At 42.4% G+C, this 23006-nt stretch overlaps 1 protein-coding gene across 2 annotated transcripts; it reads left to right on the top strand.

Annotated features, from left to right (window-relative positions):
• Positions 1 to 2685: 2685 nt before the first annotated feature.
• Positions 2686 to 22592, top strand: WRNIP1 (WRN helicase interacting protein 1). Of its 2 annotated transcripts, XM_053602129.1 has the most exons (7): positions 2686 to 3771; positions 6090 to 6281; positions 7467 to 7708; positions 15126 to 15355; positions 20080 to 20235; positions 21201 to 21280; positions 21857 to 22592. In XM_053602129.1, exons 1-7 carry the CDS (start codon positions 2959 to 2961, stop codon positions 22130 to 22132), a joined length of 1989 nt encoding a protein of 662 aa, XP_053458104.1. In that variant the 5' UTR covers positions 2686 to 2958; the 3' UTR covers positions 22133 to 22592. The 2 variants fall into 2 exon arrangements, with proteins under 2 accessions (XP_053458104.1, XP_053458105.1); XM_053602130.1 differs by lacking the exon at positions 20080 to 20235.
• The last annotated feature ends 414 nt before the right edge of the window (positions 22593 to 23006 follow it).

Genomic DNA, 23006 nt, shown 5'->3' with positions numbered 1-23006 from the left:
AAGGAGGTTTTTAACTTGAGCCAATATGAGTGACAATAGCTCAAGGAATATGGTCTAAACAGGTTTTGAGAAAGTGTGTCAAAGTTGGTCCACAGTTTGGTTTTATACATTTCAGGGAGACAGGAACTGCAGGTAAAACCACAGATCAATACATGGAGGCTACACATACCTTCAGTCAGAAAAAGTTTACAAGTCATAGGTGGGTTCTTTAGTTAGCAATTGGTTGGAAAAGTTAACAGGTGGAGTCAGGGGCCTGGCACAGAGGCTCACACCTGTAATCCTAGCACTCTGGTATGTGGAGGCAGTCAGTTGCCTGAGCTTAGGAGTTCCACACCAGCCTGAACAAGAGTGAGACCCTGTCTCTGCTAAAAGAGTTGAAAAACCAGCAGGGCGTTGTGGCAGGCATCTGCAGTCCCAGCCACCCAGGCGGATGAGGCAAGAGTATGGCTTAAGCCCAAGAGTTTGAGGTTGCTGTGAGCTATGATGTATGACTGCACTTTACCCAGGGTGACAAAGTGAGACTTTGTCTCCAGGAAAAAAAAAAAAAAAGAGTTGGAGTCAGTAGAAAGGAAGGCTTGATTGAAATAAGGTCTTCTGCCATGTGATGCTACACCAGACTCAGATTGAAAAACAAGCCATATTATACCAGGTAAATTAAAAAAAAATCCCATTTATAAGATTTTATGGTTTGTACAGTGTGCCTTCCCAAGCCTCTTAGAATTTGGGTAAGAGAAAGATCAGATTTCAGTCTTCAACTATCTTCTATCTTTTGCGTGATTTCAAATTATATAATGGTTAAAGAAATAAATTACCTTAGCTACTAATCTTATTTTTTTTTCAATTGTTGCAGATTCATTGAGGGTACTAGAAACTGATTGTATTTGTTAGGTAAAGTCCCTCTTATAATTCTGTCTTGTCCCCAAGAGGTGTGTCACACACTGAGACTCCACCCCCTCCCTCCTTCTCTCTCTCTCTGCTCTCCCCCTCCTCCATCCCCACCCTGTACTAGGTCATTAATTATCCTCATATCAAAATTGAATACACAGGATTCATGCTTTTCCATTCGTGTGATGCTTTACTAAGAATAATGTGTTTCACTTCCATCCAGGTTAACACAAAGGATGTAAAGTCTCCCTCTTTTCTAATGGCTAAATAGTATTCCATGGTATACATATACCACAGCTTGTTAATCCATTCCTGGGTTGGTGGGCATTTAGGCTGTTTCCACATTTTGGCAGTTGTAAATTGAGCTGCAACAGTCTAGTGTCCTTATGATAAAAGGATTTTTTTCCTTCTGGGTAGATGCCCAGTAATGGGATTGCAGGATCAAATGGGAGGTCTAGCTTGAGTTCTTTGAAGGTTCTCCATACTTCCTTCCAAAAAGGTATTAGTATGCAGTCCCACCAGAAAAAGTGTTCCTTTCTCTCCACATCCACCAGCATCTACAGTTTTGAGATTTGTGATGTGAGCCATTCTCACTGGGATTAGATGGTATCTCAGGGTGGTTTTGATTTGCATTTCTCTAATAATTAGGGGTGATGAGCATTTTTTCATATGTTTGCTAGCCGTTCGTCTGTCTTCTTTAGGGAACCACTAATCTTATTTTTAAGCCTAACTTTTCTAGTTAGAAAACTTGACTACCAAAAAGTCAGATTTCACTCCTTATACAATTTAAAGAGATTAGGGCTGGTGGCGCTTGTGGCTCAACAGAGTAAGGCACCAGCCCCATATCCCAGAGGTGGTGGGTTCAAACCCAGCCCTGGCCAAAACTGAAAAAAAAAAAAAAAGGGTTAGGATACTACTTTACAGTCAGTTATCAACCGAAAATATACATCCTGTACCCTTTTTGTATATCCTTTATCTAATTCTAGTTTTTGTAAAATCACCTCACATGAAGAGGCTTATAAAAATCCTTAGGTGCTTGTTCTGGGATAACTTCCAATGAGATGCTGTTGGGCAGAATAAAAATTCCTCTTTGGTCAAACTTCAGAAAAGTCTTGATTTTCCCTCAATTCATTTACCTCCTCTGATTACCAAATACACACCTTTAAATACATTTTTTAAGAAGGGGAGGTTTGCAGACCACACTCACGTTTTAAAGATCCCTCCTTCCAACACTTTACGGTGTGCATTTTCCATCCGCGTCTACAACGTAATTTTAATTAGACGGTTGCTAACCGTCACTTTGTTTTCAGTTCTCAACTATTAAATATCGGACACGAGATAAGCATCCCTCTAAGCTCACGCTTTAGGTGAAAGGCCCTTGGTTAAACCACAAGCATATTAAAAAGGGGGTAGGTCTGCATTTGCATTTTTTGACCATCGTGGAGGTGAACCCTGTTTTCAGGTGCGCAGTTGTTTGTATTTTTTGTCGTTTAGGTGCTTGATCCAGTTTTCTATTGGAGCCATTCCGAGATTTTTCCGCCCGTTGCCCTTTCACTACAAACCAACCGCCACGACCACACCCAGGGCTAACTCTGCTCTGCGCGCTGCGCGCTGCCCACGGCTCCTCCCTCACGCCGTATGCCCCGCTACGGGCGCCGGTTCCGCCGCTGCGCAACCTCGCGCATGCGCACGCGCAACACGCCCGTCCCCCAGAAACCCCTTCATAAAAGCCGTTCGCGGAGCCGGAAGTGGTCGCCGGGTGATAGGGGCAACGGACCGAAGACTACATTTCCCGACATGCCACGCGAGGCGTTGCTACGGACGATGCAAACGGCCACGGACTACACTTCCCGACGCGCCGCGCGAGGCGTTGCCAGCGGCGGGCCGAGGGCGGGTCGACGCGGGAGCTGCGGACGTGAGGCATGAGCGGCGCCCTCCCCTGGCCCGCGCGCGTCCTGCCGCCTACCCGAGCGAGGGTCGCGCGGAGCGGGGCCTAGTGGAGGGTATTGGAGGCCTTGGCGTGAACTGGGGCTGCTACGGCCTCACCGTGGGCCGGGGAGGGCGGTAGCCGCCATGGAGGTGAGCGGGCCGGAAGACGACCCCTTCCTGTCGCAGCTGCACCAGGTGCAGTGCCCCGTGTGCCAGCAGATGATGCCCGCCGCGCACATCAACTCGCACCTGGACCGCTGTCTGCTGCTTCACCCCGCGGGACACGCGGAGACCGCGGCCGGGCCGCACCGTGCGGAGGAGCGGGCCAAGGGGCTCTCCGCCCCGGACGCCAAGAGGCGGCGGCTGTCGGAGAGCTCCGCGCTGAAGCAGCCGGCCACCCCGACGGCGGCCGAGAGCAGCGAGGGCGAGGGCGAGGAGGGCGACGACGGCGGCGAAACCGAGAGCCGGGAGAGCTACGACGCGCCGCCTACGCCTAGCGGCGCCCGCCTCATCCCCGACTTCCCGGTGGCCCGCTCCAGCAGCCCGGGGAGGAAGGGGTCTGGAAAGAGGCCGGCGGCCGCGGCCGCAGCTGCGGGCAGCGCGTCTCCGCATAGCTGGGACGAGGCTGAGGCACAGGAGGAGGAGGAGGCGGTGGGCGATGGCGACGCGGACGCGGACGGCGAGGACGACCCAGGGCACTGGGACGCGGACGCCGCCGATTCTACCGCCACCTTTGGGGCCAGCGGCGGGGGCCGCCCTCACCCCCGGGCGCTGGCGGCGGAAGAGATACGGCAGATGTTAGAGGGCAAGCCACTGGCAGACAAGATGCGTCCTGACGCGCTGCAAGACTACATCGGGCAGAGCAGAGTTGTGGGGCAGGAGACGCTGTTCCGCTCGCTCCTGGAGACTAACGAAATTCCCTCGCTCATCCTGTGGGGGCCACCGGGCTGCGGCAAGGTGAGTGCCGCCATGGCCCAAGGGCTCCCTCGTAGTGATCTCAGCGGACTGGAGTGGATGTGGCGGTCAGAGTCGTGAGTACACTAACCCGGCCTGCGGGTTGGTGTCCGCAAAAAATCCGCCTGTCTCAGAATATCTAAGGGCGCAGACAGGGTCTGAGTAGGGGCAGTGCCTGGTCCACATGTGGAGTCTGTGATGGACGTGAAAAAGGCACGGTTCTCAGATTCTTAAGATACCTTTGCAGGTCTTTTGCAAGGGAAGCTGTTAATAAATTCATAGATTCACAAGAAGATACGGATTCTTAGATTTTGATCTACCTTTGTATTCCATTGGTAAACCCACCGCAGTCTTTTTAGTGACCCAGTTCTCAAGGAAACAGCATGCTGCAAACATTGTAGTGAAACATTTGTGTACTCCATTTGTATGTAATGGGTTCAGCTTTTGAAAAATATAGTCGAATTCTTTTTATTTCTCTTGTGCTTCCTTCCTCTCCCACTAGTTGTTGGTTTAACAGACCGATTTTCATTTATTCTTGAGAATATTCATTTAACAGGACTAATATAAAAACTTTTTCATCTGCAAACCATTTCCATCTAGTATTTCCATAACTTTTCTCATAATGTCTTGTATTATGGAGAAGAAACATGGATGGATTTTGGTACCCAGTTCTATATACCAGCGTTTGGGATAGACACAAGTCCAAAGGAGAGCAGTTAGGACATTGTGGGGCTAGAAAACATGGCACTGGAAGAACACTTGAGAAAAAGTGAAGCAGTTAAGTCTAGAGAAAAGAAAAAGCCAAGAAGCGTTTAAATATAGAATGCTCTTTTATCCATTAAGTGAGAGGAGAATGAGCACCAGTGAGTGAAAGGCAGAATTCAGGATCAGAATGTGAAGAGCTCTTTTTGTTTTGAGATTGAGACTTCATTATACACAAGGGCTTTTAAGATTTTCTCCTGTTTTTTTTTTTTGCAGTTTTTGGCTGGGGCTGGGTTTGAACCCGCCACGTCCAATATATAGGGCCAGTGCCCTATTCCTTTGAGCTACAAGCACCACCCCTCTCCTTCTTCTGTTTTTCTTCACAGCTTCATCTCCTGCAACTTAACCACACCTCCCTTTAGTCCTGGGATGCGTCTTGCTCTTTCTGTGCCTTGTGTGTACTCATACTCTCCCTTTAGCCAGGAATAAATCCTATCTATTCCAAATAACATTTATGATGGTGGTGGAGTTGTTGACATTTATCCCCACAGATTTTGTTGTTACCCCATTTAGGGAATTGCACAGTAGCATTCTTAGTAATTTTCTGTGAAGGATCATAAGAATGGATAATCAGCTGTTGGTGGTCCCAAATAAAGAGAAAGGTCCCTAGGGAGATGACTGGGTGAGCTCTTCTTACACACTAGATGCCAGGCAAGAGACTTTGTGGTCTCAGCTGCTCAGTGAGGTAGTTGGTGATCAGTCACAAGCCTAGGCATATCTGATTCTAAAAGGTGAGTAGATTGGGTTTTTGGTAAAGAAGCAGCCATAGCATCTAATGGTGTTATACCTTGCAGAAAATAAAGCGCCACCTTTCCATTTAGGTGTGGATTTGTCCCTTTTATTAAATAGTCTTCATTTTTTTTTTAATTTCCAGTAGTAATATTAACAGTATATGCAGGTTTATCAGGCACCCATTAAGTACCAGGTAGAAATTAGTGCTTTCCTTGCATCTCTTTAGTTTTCTGGTAAGTGCTAACGTGACTGAAGGACTTTTGTTCATATCCTACCAGATTAGACATGTAGAAGTGGCATGTATTCATCCCAATGCTAAGTTGTCATAGCCCCACATTATTAAAGGTTCCTTCACTCTCCTTTTTTCAGTTGTTCTGCTTCCAGTTTGAGCTGTGGTTCTGTGATCATTTCTACACCAAAGTTCTTCACGAGCAATGCTGTCTTGGCTGGAACAGGGAGAATAATCTTTTCTGTTTGGTGAGAGGTCACAGCTGTCACCCAGGCGCTGCTAAATCAAGACAGCCGCTCTTTACTGGGATTCCAGAGATCTTAAAGAGTCCCCAAAAAAGGAATCAAAGGAGGTTAGGGACAAAAGATAAAAGGTCAGGATTAGCCTAAGGTTTAGCTACTTTTCTGTTTTATTTATAATATTGGTGTGTTTTGTTTGTTTATAAAAATATGCTGTGGTATTTCAGATTGTACCTGTGCTGCTAAGCATTCTTCAGAATTCAAGATGCTTGGTAGTACTGCTGGTGCTGCTTGAGTAGCACCTATGGGTGCTACTTTGTTCTGAATGGCCTCTCAAACTGTGTATCATTTCTTTTTAGACCACTCTGGCTCACATCATAGCCAACAACAGCAAGAAACATAGCATAAGGTTTGTGACATTGTCAGCAACAAATGCCAAGACAAATGATGTGCGAGATGTTATAAAACAAGCTCAAAATGAAAAGAGCTTTTTCAAAAGGAAAACCATCCTTTTTATTGATGAGATTCATCGGTTCAATAAATCTCAGCAGGTATAGTAACTTCCTTCTAGCTTTTGTTCAGCATGAACATCAAATTAAAAAGTATGGAGATAACTTTGAAAAGTATAATGTAATATGCAGATACTGGGGACTGTCATCGTTGACTTTTCATACATAGAAGCATAGGCTTGTCATCCCATCTCTTGTTGAGCCTGTTTCCCTATACTTTTTCTTAGCGTTTTTTTGGTGACAAGAAATGCTTTCTCTATCAGATAAAGGAAAGGGTTAGTATATCCCTGAGCTATATGTATCAAAAGCAGCTTTGGATCAAGTTTTCAATTTTTGGAAATTTTTTGTCCAAATATTAGGAGTCATTATGAGTAGTTTAACCTGATTTTAATATCATTATTCTAATATTTTTTATTTCTCCCTTATAAAGTATTACTTTTTATTTTCAAAATTAAATTCTGTTTTCTGTAAGTTTAGGCTCTCATCAAGGTGAATTACAAGATCGAATCATTACTGTTTATTTAAATGAGTTTCTGTAACAAAAGTAAAGGAATGCTATTTTTATAAACAAAGCACTTTTAGATTATTTCTAAAGAGACTTTGTAATTTTTTTCTTTTGATGTATTTTGTTGCAACTTTTTAATCTTAGAAATATTTCACAAAATCCTAAATGTTCTTTCTAGTTTGAATCGTTTTTAGTAAACAGAACCTTTAGATTTCTGACCAGGTGTTAGCATTCTAGGTTTCCTATTGGACCACTGACATCTTTGTTTTTCTTCCCATCAAGATAGCATCAGGTGGTTACATATTCACCAAGTTTGTTAGAAGAATAACAATTATGAGTAGTGGCAGTGGAAGAGGATTCTGGAAATACTAACGTTTTTGTATTTTCTTACTTTTCTATTAAGTTCAGTTTTGTGTAGAAGATAACTTTTCTAAGTACAGAAGTCATTTATATTGAGAGTATTTTAGAATTCTATTTAGAGCTATTAGTCTATGAACGAGAGATCAGGCTTAGACATTGGCATTCCAAAAGACGGGTTTTAGACTTAAAAACAGCAAGAGTTGTACTCTCCCAAGTATTATATTCATATTCAGTGAATATAAAGCTGCATTCCTAAACTCCAAAGATACAAATGAGAGAAAGCAATGGATAGCCAACTTACATAGGATTCTGCAGGTGGCTGTTGACTGGAATCACTTTCTTCTGTTTTCCTCCCATAATAGGACACTTTCCTTCCTCACGTGGAATGTGGGACAATCACTCTGATCGGAGCAACCACTGAAAACCCTTCCTTCCAGGTCAATGCTGCTCTTCTGAGCCGCTGTCGGGTGATTGTTCTTGAGAAACTTCCAGTAGAGGCAATGGTGACTATTTTAATGCGAGCTATCAACTCACTGGGAATCCATGTCCTAGACTCTAGCCGTCCCACTGACCCTCTAAGCCACAGCAGCAACAGCAGCTCTGAGTAAGTTGACAGTATACAGCTTCCTTCCTGGGGGCACACACCTCCCAGAGAATCTCCTGGCAGGGGGCCAGAAAGGGCTGGGCATCAGTAATGAGAGGGTGGAGACAGAGGAGAAATGCTGATCTGCCAGTAATGAAAATAAAAGAGGAGGGAAGTACTCAGTTGTACCAACAAGGATATCCCTGCCAACATTTCTTCTAAGATGAAAATTTTTTTTTATTTCAGATTTATATGAGGGCATAAGTGGTTAGGTTACATTGTTTGCATTTGTTAGGTAAAGTTCAAGTTGTAGTTGAGCATTTTCTAGCCTCTAATGGATATGTCTTTAATTCTTCAAACTTTAACATTGCCTGGTTGTTTTAGTTCTTAGGTATTTGATTTTGTGCTTAGGGTTCTATTCCCAGCCTTTTTGGATACTCAGAAAATCAAATTCAATCCCATGAAAGTAAAGGAATTTTAGCATCATGAGTACTATGTGAGTTTATTAATACACAGGATATACAAATAATCAATTTGACCTCTTGGGTCAGAGATTTTCTTTTTTTTAATATTAGAATATATTCTTCAGATGTCATTTGATCATGTGTTGACTGAAATACTTCAGTGGAACATAATCTGGTTTGATGAGAGGCTATTGCCAGCCTCCTCCTGCTGTGGAGTCCGCAGCTGCTCGTGCCTGCCCTGAGGCCAACTCCTGGAGCCACTTTTCTGTGAGGATTAGAGTACAAGGCATAGTTTTAGCCTCAGGGTTTAGGTTTAAGCAGTCTCTCTCTATGTGCCTGGCTTCTCCCATTTGCTCCTGTCTCAGATGTAGGAAGAATTCTGCCATGCCTTATGAGAGCCTCGAAACATTTGGCCTACGGACCACTGGGCAGAACAGACTTGCTTTATCATGCAGTACAGTTGTGATGGGAGAGCCATTCAAACTGTGGCCAAGAGCAGAGTATGGAACCTGCTGGTATCAGTCAGGAGCCATTTGTGTGGTGGGTGCTTAGCAGGGTCCAAGGGGGCTTCTGCTACCTCCTATTATCTAGTATAGGCTGAGCATCCCAGATTGAAAATCTGAATTACTCCAAAATCTTGAGCTCCTACATGATGTTAAAGGAAATACTCATTGGAGCATTTTAGACTTTTGGATATGAGTTGTTTAACTAGTAAGTCTATAATGCAAGTACTGTAGAACCCCTATAAGTTGACCGCCCAAGGAACTATAACAAATTGGTCAATATATGGGAGTGGTAAGCATAAGGAACTAGGCCTACTGTGCTGATACATACATGTGGTACATGTCTATGAAAAGTAGACCTAACTTAAGGAGGTGCTCAGTGTAGGGAGGTGATCAACTATGGACGTTCTACTGTATTTTAAAATCTGAAAAAATCTAAAATTTAAACTCTGTGGTCCCAAGCATTTCAGATAAGGAGTACCGGGATGGCTTTTCTCTAATAAAATTCTCATCACAACTCAAGTAACCATGTGATTAAGACAAATTGAAAGAGAAAGGGGAGAAAAGCATTATTTATGTATTGATTATCATAATGTATCTACAATTTTATATCCTGTGTTCTTCTCTAGGGTAATTTTTATTGATTTCATGTCATCAGTTCATGAGATTGAGTTCTGTAGATATCTTCAGGTTTTTTCCCTCTTTTCCCAGGCACTGCCATGCCAGAATTTAAATGAAGTGTGGACAGTAGAACCATGCAGCTCATCTTCATGAGAAGAATTTCTGTATTTTAAAAGATCTCTAAGTGATCTGAGGCACATTAAAGTTTGAGAGGATCTAGTGAAAGAATTAAGATTGCTTTTAGTTATAGAAACTGATAGAAAAATGAGCCAGTGATTCAATTTGCTAAGATTGCATTTCAGAGAAAACTTCTCATATCAAATAAATAATTCACTTTTTCTACTATCACTTATTTAGACATGATCCCAATTATAACTTCCTTGAATTAGTTTACTTATTAGCTGTCTCATGTCCCATAACTGGAAGGGCAGAAACTTATCTTCTTGTTATATCCTGGCACAGCAGTACTTTGTATTATGTGCTTGGGAAATGGTTAGTAAATGAATAAATCCTAGCTTTCAATATGAAAAAAGTGGCCTACGTTCTTTTTTTAAATTGGTATAAGGGTATATGGTATATGCAGCATAAGGGCTAGTTTGTCCAGTTAACAAGAGCCTTGTTCTTTAATACTGTTGTCCTTTTTTCACTGGCAGCAAGCAAAGTGAAATTAAAGAATATTAAGCTTAGATCCATTAATCAATGTTTGTTAGCAACTCTAACAGTAAGTTAAGTTGGGAGATGTCATAGGTCACAGAAAGAACTCTTACACAAGTGATTTCCTAATAGAAGTACCTACACCCCAATTGTCATGGGTAATTAAGAGTGGATTATGTTGTCTTTTAATTCTTCGTGGTAAAATTTTACTTTCTAATCCTTATTGACAGCTACATATACATCCTTGTGCATATTGTGCTTGAGGAATTAGGAACTCTACACAGTATACACAAGTATATGATAAATTCCCATTGAAGTGAGATAAATGTTCTTCTAAAAATTTTTTTCCTCCTCTATTTATTCAATAGAAATTTAAGTCCTGCCTGTGCTAGGTATTGGCTGGGTGCTGAAAAGTATGTTCCTGTTCCTTTAGAGAAGGTATAGTACCATAAAGACTAGGTGAGCAAATCAGCTCACAGTGCCATGCTGTGATCAAGTTATGTACAGGGGCAGGAGGGCATAGAGAATTGGCATCTACCATGTGTGAATCAGATATTTCCCCCTCCTAGACGAGGGGGTGCCGAGTTGAGTTTTGAAGGATAATGGATAAGATGGAACACTCATTATCTATGTCATAGTCCTTTGGTTTACATGCAGATCAGTAATTTTCATGTATTTTGTTCTATAAAAGCCTTTTGGTTACATGATACAAACAGTAAACATGCTATCTGTGCACTGGGTTGATTTTATAGGCCAGGAAAAGAAATTCACAATCCGTAGTATAATGAGCTTTGGCTACTAGAAGTGAAAAAATAAATGTATTTAGTCATTCTGTGCTACTTGCTGCTTTGCAGGATTCTGTATTCCTAGATCATAAGACACATGCATATTTTAAAACACCTCTAAAGAATCAAGTATTTGTGGACTAGATAGATTACATAAGTCGGTGAATATGAAAAAGGTGAAATAAGCCATAATTGTGGCTAAATTGTAATAGACCAAGTACCAAGAGTTGGCTAAATTGAAATGGCTTCTGTCCCTGTGCAAGGTACTGTGGCTTCACTCTAAGTCTGTTGCTTTTCTCTACTTATCCAGAGAGGGGAACTCTAGACAAGCTGGCCCCCAAATAAGGTAGCTGTTCGATTTTTCTTTTACTTATTTAATGTAAAAATTTAACTTGTTTGAAATCTTTTCTACCACTGAATAGAAAAAAGGTAATGGAACACCCGAGTACAAGTTACTGGCAAGAAAGAATTTTGAGTATAGAGTAGGTTTCAATAGTTTTTCTTAAAAAAAACAAGTGTTTCTTTAAAAAGGTACATTAATATAGCACATTAATATAGCTTTAAATATAAGAAAAAAACGCATTAAAATGATGCCATAAAAGGACCAGTAACCAGAAACAGATCTCATGGATCTTGAATGGGTTTCCTGTATCTGCTATAACAAATTATCATAAACTGAGTGGCTTAGAACAGCAGAACTTTATTACTCCTGTTCTAGAAGCCAGAAGACCAAAATCAAGGTGTCAGTAGCACCATGCTCCTTTCAGAGCCTCTAAGGGAAAGTCCTCCCTTCCATCATGTGGCTGCTCCTGGCATTCCTTGGCTTGTGGCTGCTTCACACCACTCTGCTGCCATTTCACGTGGCCTTCTCTGTGTCCCTGTGTCTTTTTTTTTCTTCTTTCTTTTGTAAAGACATTTGCTATTGGATTTAAAGTATACTCCAAATCCAGGATAATCTTATCTAAAGATCCTTAACTTTAGTTTTATCTGTTCAGAGTCTTATTTCCGAATAAAGTCATATTCCCAGGTTCCAGGGATTAGGACTTACATCTTTTGGGGTCTCTGTTCAACCCACTACAGACACTGAGGGTATATGGTATAGTGTCATTTGGAAAGACAAGTGCCTCATGGAATTAACAGAGAAAGATGACATCATCTGTTAAATGTATGCTGTCTCTTTGTGGAGAAAGTAAGTTTTGTTTTACTTTCATTCTGGTTATCATGGAAGCAGCAGAGATCTTATTGCCTCCTTTTTACTAGATGAGGAAATTAAGGCACAATAAGGTTAAGTGACATGTCCAAGACCAACTAGCTTGGGCACAATAGAGTCAGTTTTTAAGGCATGTCACTAAATACTCAGCAACCTCAGTTGCTGGACGGGGTCTAGGTACCAAGTTAGGAGAGGGCAGATGCTACTAGTGAGTGTTGCCATTCTGATCTTCCTCTAAGCACTTGTGTAAGAAAAACTCTATCAATTGTAACAGGGACAAAAGAGTCCCATCTATAATGCAGCAGGAGGACCTTTTAACCAGATTTGCTCATCACACTTACTTGGAATACATTTTGGGAATATGACATCCAGGGTCTGACCCTGGAGATTTAGGAGTCAGCCAGTCTGTGGTAAGGTCCACATGTCTGTATTTGAGGGAAGTTCCTCTAACATGATGAACATTATAGTTGAGAACAACTGTAGGATTTGTTACCCTGACCATGAATGTTCCTTTTCCTTAGTGAAAGATTCACTGAGTTTGATTTATAATTTAGGGAGGGAGAATTTAACTCAGCCATATATTTTTTCTTCTGCCATGAAATGACAGGAACTCCAGACAGAACAGTAGAACCGTTTACACTTTGATCAGGAGTTTAATGATGGAGGGAATGACCCTTTTTTCCAACCACATAAAATGCCCTTTTTCAAATCTGTTTATAAATCTGTGGAACAGTATGCTCGTGGCTTCTCTCCTAATGCATGGACCCTGCTCCCTAACAGTATGTGAGACAGTTGGAAATGGGAGCAGTATAGCAGTGAGTACCGGGGTATGTCCCTGTCACAAGAGCACTTTATACCTCTGAATACATACAAAGGACAAATTCATAGGAGAGGGATATATACTAAAATAATGTTGAGGTAGTCCAGTGGTAGGTGACTTTTCTCTTTGTTTTCAAAATTTAATATAATGTTTATTTCTTAAAAAAATAAATATTCGGAGGTCTGAGTACCAAACAGTTATTTAATTGTTAAGGATATGGAACTATACTCAATATCCCAATTTTGTTTGAAAACTTAGAGGTAAGGTTGATGGCTGCACAGGTGAGTGGCTTGTAAAAGAAATTCAGCAAATTACATAGTAGCTGTTGTTACTGCTAGGTGGGAGAGATAGATTTTTTTGTTTGTTTTCTCTATACTTTTCATATAATTTTTAAAAAATGTTTCACTCTGAGATTGTGAAAAAACTGAAGTTCATTTGTGTGCAAATATTGGATGCCTATTGTCTATCAGGCACTGGGGATATACAAAGAAAGAAGAAAACATGACTCCTGTCCTTGTGGCACCCAACATTTAGTATGAAGAGGAAGAGATGTGGTCGACAAATAGCCCCCCACATAGTTCAGGATTCAGGTTGGCTCAGTCAGTTGGGATTGATTAGGGCTCTTGCTTTTACTCGTTTTTCTTCCCTCCATTGTCCTCCAAGCTTTTTGTTGCTAGGCAGCTTTCCAAGGAGATGGAAGGCATTGCTTTTATTAGTTCCAAGGCAAAAATGAGACACTCAGACAGTTTTGGTTCACCCTGCCTTCCTCCCCCCTACCTAAGTATTATGCAGTAGACAAGTGGCAAGGGTGCTGTCCCTGCTAGGCACATCATGTGCCACACACCCGGCTGAGGCTGGTTTCTCCTTTACACATTTTCATTGGTATATGTTCTGTTTTCTTCTAAATCATCTTCCAGAAAATTTGCTGAACAATTTCTGGTTGAGAAATAGTCCGTGGACTTTATAGAATGACCGTGACATGGCTTCAGTGTGTGTTTTTTTGAGTACAGTGGTGAGATTTCTGCTGAGAGGATGTCATCAGGAGAGAAGGATGTGGGTCTCCAGGCTGCTGTTTCCATGGCTCTGGGGCCCAGGCAGTGGGCATGTGTCTGGGGAGAGAGTCATTTGTTACAAAGTTAAGGCCAGCTAAGTGTCTTCTGTGTGATGAGAGAACCACAATGAACAACTGGAAATTTTGGCTTTGGTAAATAAGAGAATGAGACGAGGCAATTAGAAACAAACCTTTCAGTGAATGAAATGCAGATTGATGTTAGTCAGGTTATTCACCAAGGGAAGTCATGTGGTTGGGGGTTCCGTGAGGAATTCTGCATTCACCCAGCAAATAAGCTGGATTCCCTCCTTCAGAAAGGCCCTCAGCCCAAGCCAGTTAGTACCTGGGGGGTGTTTTTCAAGAAGCTGGTTTGGACGGTCCTGATGGATTTATTATATACTGTAGATATTTTCAGCTGAAGGTTGAAAATGATATAGGTGAACTATAACTTTGAAAAATAATTTTTTGCTTCATAAATGAGCAGGTAGCAGCCCACCCAGGAATTATTAAGACCCATCTACATAATGGAATGTATTAGATATCTTGTCTAACTAGACTACTAATAGATAATTTTGCTGAATCAGACTCGAAAACCATTATAGTGATATTCTTTTTGAAGGTCCAACTTTAGAAATGTCATTGTAAATTTTAGTTGTGACAGTTAAAGACAGGTTAGGTTACTAACTGAAAATCTCATAACCAAGTTCTAACAAAACCTTCTGATTGTTTCCTAGGCTAGTGACCTCTCCATGACTCTGTGTGGGGTTTGTGTGATTAATACCCAAGCAACCTAGTGCAGTTCCCAAAATGCCTAGGCCGAGGTTCCAGACCTGTTTCTGGGTCCTGTTGTGCCCAAGGTAGCTGGGCATCTGGTTGACCTTTGTGACTTTTGGAGCTAATATTCTGGTTTGATGCTATCTCTTACCTGTGTGGAGAGTGGTCTGAGAACCCCCGCCTTCTCATAAAGTTGCGTGCTACCTTTGAAACATGTTTTCCATAATGAGCATTTCTAATAAAGTTTTCACCATTTTATAGGGTAATACCAGAGAGACCACATGTCCACAGTGAATTTCCAGGACATTCAGTGTCTGCTCTACATGCTTTTGTGCTTAAACTTATACAGCATGATACCCTTGTGACTATTAAGATCTGGTTCGTTTTTAGTCTTGAAAATGCTTAGCTACATTAACAGTGTGAGTTTAGAAAAGGGGGCAAATGCCTTGAACTCTTTCATTGACCTTACTAAGAAGTATGAGTTCACTAAGACATGTTGCAGGATGGCAACTTCATAATTTGAACGTGACAATAACTAACACTGGTTGTGCTTCAGGCCCTCTGTGTTCATAGAGGACAAAGCAGTAGACACTCTGGCTTACCTCAGTGATGGAGATGCCCGAGCTGGGTTGAACGGACTGCAGCTGGCTGTGCTGGCCAGGCTGAGCTCTAGGAAGATGTTCTGTAAGAAGAGTGGGCAAACCTATTCTCCCAGCAGAGTCCTGATCACTGAGAATGATGTAAAGGAAGGCCTGCAACGATCCCACATTTTATATGACCGTGCAGGTGAGTAATTGAAGGTAGAAAGAGTGAAACTGTAAGGAAATAAGTGTATGCACTCATTCTCATTTCAGCTGGGTCCAAAGCATGCCCGTGATCCTCATGTGATCTCCATGTTGGTAATAGAAGGAAGCCTCCCATACGGGGCTGACCTTTCTGAAGACAGTCATAAACAGAAGCTGCCCTGATGAGAACCAAAAGAAGTTTGGGGGTTTGAAATTGCAGGCTTTCATCCATCTAGTAAGGTAGTTAGATGTTTTCCTGTTACTCTGTGGTAGAACCTTGTAGAACACAAGCACTTTTGAAAGCTAATGCAGTCAGTTGATAGTAAATAAGTCTTGTGATCATTTACAATGGCAGTAAGTAGCAAGAGAACTTTTGTAATAAATGACTTATTAGTTTGAGAGTTAAAATCCTTAATTTCTAAGCTCTAAAGTAAGAATTAAGTTTTTTAGTTTGTTGTAACTTTTTTAAAATTTAATTTTGCAGTGTGCACTTATCTGTATTTACAAAACTGCTCTTACAGATACCAAATGGGATACCGGCTCTTATTAAATCCCTGAGCTGGCAGTAATAAGGTATTAGCATAGCACATTTGCATCTCTATAAGAAGTGGGAGATGAAGACAGCATACTATGATGAGGCTGGACTTCTGGTGCTTAGGCATTTGTGTGACTCTGGATGGAGTTATACTGCTGTGACTAGAATAAAATTTCTAGGCTTTTAAAAACTTGTACTGGATAAGGAAGCTGATAATTGAACATTCTAGATGTCTATGCTATGTCCTAATGACGGAGAGTTCGTACTGGTTAGAGAAAGGGAAGAGGGGTTAGGACTTTGGTGCTAGGCACTACCTCTTCATGAGTGAACATGCTCACTGCGTGACCTTTAGGGGAGAGACTGAAGCTTTTCACCCTTAGTACGCCTTAGCTGATGGTAACATGGGGGTGTTAATTAGTGCTGAGGACAAACACACTGAACAAACAGTCCTGTCTACATGCCAACGTGAAGGTGCCTCTCAGCAGGGCCAGCTTTCCCTTGTGCTTTGTATGTCATGTGAATGCTTGAAAAGTAAAACATCATACATGTAGAGCCCTACTTTACTTTTGGCCAAATACAAAAACTGGATATAACAACAAAGGGAGGCTCGGTGCCCGTAGCACAGTGGTTACGGTACCAGCCACCTATGGTACCGGGGCTGGTGGGTTTGAACCCAGCCTCGGCCTGCTAAACAACAATGACAACTGCAACAAAAAATAGCCAGGCATTGTGGCGGGTGCCTGTAGTCCTAGCTACTTGGGAGGCTGAGGCAAGAGCTCAGTAAAGCCCAAGAGTTTGAGGTTGTTGTGAGCTGTGACACCACGGCACTCTACCGAGGGTAACATACTAAGACTCTGTCTGAAGAACAAAAGGAAAATTTTTGAAAGGTAAAGAATTCCCATGTGCTGGACCCTCCACTATTTCTGAGGGTCTAGCAGCAGTGGTCTCCCTTTTTGTAGGCATCCCAGAAGAGACTCTTCATTTTGACTGGACTGACTGGGACCATTCTTTCACATTTTATCAGACTGTCAGTTGAAATCTATATAACATGGCATTTGCTAACACTCAGCTGTTTAAATTTTATTAATGTTTTCTTTTTCTTAATTCTCAAAATAGCCTTAGGAGGCAGCTATAAATATTATCCCCATTTTACGGATGACAGAGCTTACCTAGGCTCACAAAGCAATTGGTAAAACTGACCCTCAAATTCTAAGTCTGACTGGTACCCAAGACTGTATCCTTCCTCCCATCTGCACTTACCTCCGTGCCAGGCCTGCTGTGCCATCACTGATTGTACTGTTAAAGCAAGTTCCTGGGAGGGTAATGGGTGGGGCCACACCTATGGTGCATCTTAGAATGGGTACAGGTGAAACTTATTAAAGGCAGAATACAAATGTCTACATACAATAACTAAGAAAATGTCATGAAGGCTATGTTGAACAAAAAAAAAAAGCAAGTTCCTAAGAGGGGTAACCCTTCCACACTCCCCACCCCGACATGCAGAACAGATCTTGGAGGAGTCCAGTCCTAAGAGTCCTACTTCCTGAGAGCCCACATGGCAGCAGGGAGAGCCGTGCATGGGGGGATCACTTTTTCTCCAGCTCTGAGCTGGGGGGCAGTGGAGGTGGCTTAGTGCTACAGCCTTGAGAACCTTACATTGTATGCATCTTCCTAGTGTAGTATGCTCTTGCACCCCACTTTACTATGTCACATCTGCCCCACATTAGATCTGTAGACTCTCATAATACTTATCATTCAGGTCCTAGAGAAAGGTTATCTTATAGGCTTTGTTCCATAAATAGGGATGGTAGAAGCATTGCCCTGGAAAGAGTATAAGCATTAACTCTTGGGCCTTTTTATAACTCTGGTGAGACAAAGAATTTTTATTACTTTTAATGTCACTTAGTATATAGTTACCCACTAGAAGGATCTAGTAACTAGTTCAGATGTTTCTGCATCAGAGTAAAGAAATTTCCAACAAGACAGATTCTGTGCTGTGTATTAACAATAGAGTTCTATACAAATAATGTCAACTTTCAGGTTATAAAGCAGTATAGGATAAAAGCAGGAGTGGAAGGTAGCGTAGAGAATGATAACAGGATCTAACACCGATAGCATGTTTCTACAGTGTTTGCTCTGTGCTAAGCATGGTATTTAACACAGTTCTGTGAGGAAGGTGATCTTGATATCCCCATTTTACAGCAAGAAACCAGAGGCTCAGCAGGAAGCAGTAACATGGTTAGTTTGAGGCCAAGCCCACACTGCCTGGTTCCCGAACCCCTGCTCTTGCCTGCTGTGCTGGTGGTATTGCCTCCCACATCACCCTAGTGGGAGGAGTTTAAATTTGATAGAAAGTAGACTAGAGGTAGTTTCTTCCATCCTTTCATACGGGTGAGTTTAGCCAAGCCTGCACTCCCCAGCCCTGCTGCCCATCTCCCTCTGCCCTGCAGGGTTGCAGAGCACAGTCAGGGTCTAGGTCAGGGAGTGGGCCAGGACACTCAGTCAGTGACTTGGGAATCCCTGGGCCAGGGACACTCAGTGTATCCTCAGAAATCCAGTGGCTGGCCTAACACCATCCTTCTGCCCCATTTCTCATTAGAAACTAGAATCTCTCTGGCCTTACTATCGGTCTTTCGGGTTTCCCCCCTTTGATGAGCTAGCATCTTGTCACTTACTTCTTCTGCATCTGAAGAGCAAGTGTCATTACCAGCATGGTCAACTGCCCGGATTTGTCACTGGGGCCTGAACGCTGTGCCCAGCAGAGCACAGTTTTATTGTTGACATTGGCTTATGATGAGCACAGACCAGGTGCTTCACTGGGTGGAGTTAATTCACAAAAGAATAATGTGTTCTGCTGTCTCGTGAGAAGTAAGAGAGGATGGTCAGAGAGTTGTGAAATGTGTGTAGATGCCACCGCTTATGTCCTTTTTAAAAATTTATTTATTTGTTTGAAACAGCACCTTACTGTGTCGCTCAGGCTAGTGTGTTGGTCTCATCATAGCTCACAGCAAACTCAAACTCCCAGGCTCAAGCGATCCTCCTGCCTCAGCTTCTCAGGTGGAGGCACCCACCACAATTCCTGGCTAATTTTTCTATTTTTATTCTTGTTTTTTTTTTTTTTTTTTGAGACCGAGTTTTACTCTGTCGCCCTAGGGTAGAGTACCGTGGCATCATAGCTCACAGTAACCTCAAACTCTTGGGTTCAAGTGATCCTCATGCCTCAGCTTCCTGAGTAGCTGGGTGCAGGTGTCCACCACGAAGCCTGGCTTGTTTTTTTATTTTTAGTAGAGCTGGTAGAGTCTCAAACTCCAAATCTCAGCCTATCTACCCACCTAAGCCTCCCAGAGTATAGGATTATAGGCATGAACCACGACACCCAGCCTCACTGCTTACTTACTATAGCATTGTTTAGCTATCATTTTTCCCCTATCATAAAGCACATTTTACTGATTTATTTCATTTGCATCTAGGATAAAAAATGAGATAAGACCAAGTCATGAGGGAGTGGGCTACGGTACCTTTTGGTGAAAGCTGTTAGTCCATGTATCAGTTTCTGGGATCCTGCTGCTGGCAGACGGAGGTTTAAATGACCACAGACTTTGGATATCAGAAAGGCAGCTGGAAACACGGCTGAGGAACAGATGCGCTGTAACAGCTGCCCTTGCCACCTGACTCTCCATCCTAATGGCTATGAGCAGGCCCACAGTCAGTTTTCCTCAAATAGACAGTGGAGGCACAAGATAGAACCAGAATGTGAGACTCACCCCCCCATCCACTCTTGTTTCTGACAAATCCACTGGTCTAGGAGGGTAACCTTTCAACATAAATGTTCCCCCATTCCCATCCTGTGTCTATACATGCACTTGATGTGAATAGCCACAGATTTTTCCCAGCAGCATCCTCTTCCTCTGAATGAGAGGCTGAGTTACCAAATAGGCACTCCAGCCCCATGGAGAACTACTCTGGGACACGTCCCAGGATTCTGCACAAATGGCATTTATACCTGTCTGCTAAGCAGAGTTTGAGGCCAGCTGCCAAAACCCACTCTCTTTTAGTTTTCCTAGGGCCTTTGTTGGTACAGGCTTTCTTCAAATCAGCCAGTGGGAATAAAGATGTTATTAGTGGCTATGAGCCATGGGGTACCCCTCTTGTGAGCACTGTGTGAGTGGTGGTGTTTTTTGTGGTGTCAGGAGAGGAGCATTACAATTGCATCTCTGCTCTGCACAAGTCCATGAGGGGCTCCGACCAGAATGCCTCCCTCTACTGGCTGGCGCGCATGCTTGAGGGAGGAGAGGACCCACTCTATGTGGCAAGGAGACTTGTGAGGTTTGCCAGTGAAGACATAGGTGAGTGCAACAGGAAGGTCCCAGAGCCTGAACTCAATGGGAGGGGGGATGGTGACTTTTTGCATGGCCTAAGAATGTCTTGGGACCATGTGGATGGATACGAAAAGATAAGGCTTTATGCCTGAGCTTAGTCATTTATTTCTTGGTATATATGTGTTTTTGAGTATTTGTGTTCACACAGTCACCATTTTCTGTTTCCTCTTTGGGAATGTTTTTACTAAAACAATGAGTGGCTACACAGAGTATTGAAATAAAAGAGCTGCTTTTAAATTTGCTTTGAAGTCAGGTGTTTGGAGTTTTCTTTGGACAGTTTCCAAGGTAGAAATACAAGAGTCTAGACACTATTTAAAGAAAAAGATGAGAAAAGCTTTACTTTTTTTTGGTATTATTTAATGCTTTGTTTTCAATGTACCAATCCTTGTAAATGTCTTCATGGCCTTTGCTCCTTACGTTTGTTGTATGGAGTCTCATTTTTCCTATAGAGAGTTTTTATCCTTAAGGAGATTTTTTTTTTTTTTTTTTGAGACAAAGTCTCAAGCTGTCACCCTGGGGTAGAGAGTGCTGTGGTATCATAGCTCACAACAACCTCCAACTTGGGCTCAAGTGATCCTCTTGCCTTAATTTTTCTATTTTTAGTGGAGATGGGATCTCGCTTTTGTTCAGGCTGGTTTTGAACTTGTGAGTTCAAGCAAGCCACCCGCCTCGGCCTCCCAGAGTGCTAGGATTACAGGCGTGAGCCACTGCACCCAGTCGAGGAGATGATTCTTGATACCACACAGTAACCACCCACTAAGTTTTCTTGAATAAGTCCATGTAATCAGAGACCACAGATAAATGGTCTGGGATTGTTTTAGTCACCAAGTCCACGAGTAATGGTGTTTTCTGGTTGCCCGCATGTGGGCAGGTCAAAAGGACAATGTGTGTCATGACTGAAACGCTCCTTTGTCTCTCCATGTGTGTGGCAGGTCTGGCAGACCCATCTGCATTAGCACAAGCAGTCGCTACCTACCAAGGCTGTCATTTTATAGGCATGCCCGAATGTGAGGTAAAGTAACCAGCTCAGTTCTTTGCTAATCCCTTCCTTCGTCTTGTGGTTTTGAATATATGTCTCTCCTTCACCACTGATGTATTGAACTCAGTTGAATAAGCTGCTTGGCTGTCTCATTGTAGAATCTTAGACTCCTAGAGAAAGGACACCCTTGGTGTCAGCAAGGTCATGTTTCCAAACTTGAGGAGTTCCAGGGTTCTAAGGAAGTGCTCCAGATTTTCTGGGGGCCAGAAAGGTTAAAGGAGCTGAACAGAAAGCCTCTGCAAGCTCACCGCAGAGCACCTTCGTATTCGTCTGTTTTATACAGTATTGGGGGCTTATGAAAAATTTCATTTAGTGAAAAGTTCTTCAGTTAAAAAAAAGTGAAAACCACTTGTACGGTTTACTTCTTGCCTCATAGGAATTTCTTCTGTGGTAACTGTGGTAATCCAGACTGTAGGCAAGAAAGGGGAGGTGATAAATGCATGATGGGAATCTTCAAAGAATTAACTAGAGATGTGAGTCATAGTTATTCTGCAAAGCAAACTTTCTGGCACCTTCCTAGTAAAATGTGTCCTTCTGTGTTGTTCATAGGTGCTTCTGGCCCAGTGTGTAGTCTATTTTGCCAGAGCCCCAAAGTCCATTGAGGTGTACAGCGCCTATAACAATGTCAAAGCCTGCCTGAGGAACCATCAGGGCCCCCTACCTCCAGTGCCACTGCACCTGAGGAACGCGCCAACCAGGCTGATGAAGGATTTGGGCTATGGCAAAGGCTACAAATACAACCCCATGTACAGTGAGCCTGTGGATCAGGAATACCTGCCTGAAGAGTTGAGAGGAGTTGATTTCTTCAAGCAAAGGCGGTGCTGACTCTTTTAGGCTATGACAGAAGGATGTTTCTTGTTTTAGGGAGGGCCAGAAGGAAAGAGTAACTGGTTTGTAAAGTTGATTGCCTGGTGGAAGTTGAAACAGACCAACATTTTGTGCCAGAAATCTGAGTTCTGTAGGTGGAGGCACAGTTACTTCAACTAAATGTGTAACATTGAAATTGTGTTCATTTGCACTCTGTGCAATGGTTATGCTTATGAAAATATCTGGCAGCTTTGTGCAATGAATTAATGTTATAAGGAATTATCTATTTTGTCATAGTATTTAAGTCATAATGTCATTTCAGAATTCAGTTCTGTAGGATTTTTTTTCTTTAAAAAATGTATATTCTGGGTAGTTTTAATTGGTAAAAAAATGTAATTGTGATTTAATACTGCATAGTGTTTTGGGTATTTTTTTTATATGCAAAGGTCTTATGAGCCAATAAAACTATTTCAAAGTACTCTTCAACTCTTCAGTGTTTTTTTCTGCCTGGATGCTAGGTCCCAACATCATCACCATTGCATTTTGATAGGTGGGTACTGCAAAAGAGAAACCATCATAGATGAAGTTAGCTTAGTTGAGAAGTTGAGAACTCAGTATGTCTTTTTGAAAATTAATTTAAATTTTTCTTTAAAAGAATTCATACACATGGTTTTAAATGGCTTGTAAAAGACTTGAGTTCTTCTCTAACCATTCCTTTTCCTCCAGTTTCTCCTTGCAGCTCTGTATTTCTAAATACAGATCTCTTGGACAGGAATGTAGTGATGTCATCATAGCTCACTGTAACCTCAAATTCTTGAGCTCAAGTAATCCTTCTGCCTCATCCTCCCAAGAACCTGGGACTACAGTTACATACCACCATGACCTTAATTTT

The sequence above is a fragment of the Nycticebus coucang genome, chromosome 9, assembly GCF_027406575.1.
Source record: "Nycticebus coucang isolate mNycCou1 chromosome 9, mNycCou1.pri, whole genome shotgun sequence".
Lineage (NCBI taxonomy): Eukaryota > Metazoa > Chordata > Mammalia > Primates > Lorisidae > Nycticebus > Nycticebus coucang.
This window is presented reverse-complemented; position numbering and strand designations above follow the sequence as displayed.

Bases quoted from the DNA above. Each gene is read 5' to 3' on its own strand.
- WRNIP1 (XM_053602129.1), top strand. From the start codon at position 2,959: ATGGAGGTGAGCGGGCCGGAAGACGACCCCTTCCTGTCGCAGCTGCAC. The intron at 6,282-7,466 runs GTATAGTAACTT...CTCCCATAATAG, and splicing joins GGTTCAATAAATCTCAGCAG to GACACTTTCCTTCCTCACGT. The intron at 15,356-20,079 runs GTGAGTAATTGA...TTGTGGTGTCAG, and splicing joins CATTTTATATGACCGTGCAG to GAGAGGAGCATTACAATTGC.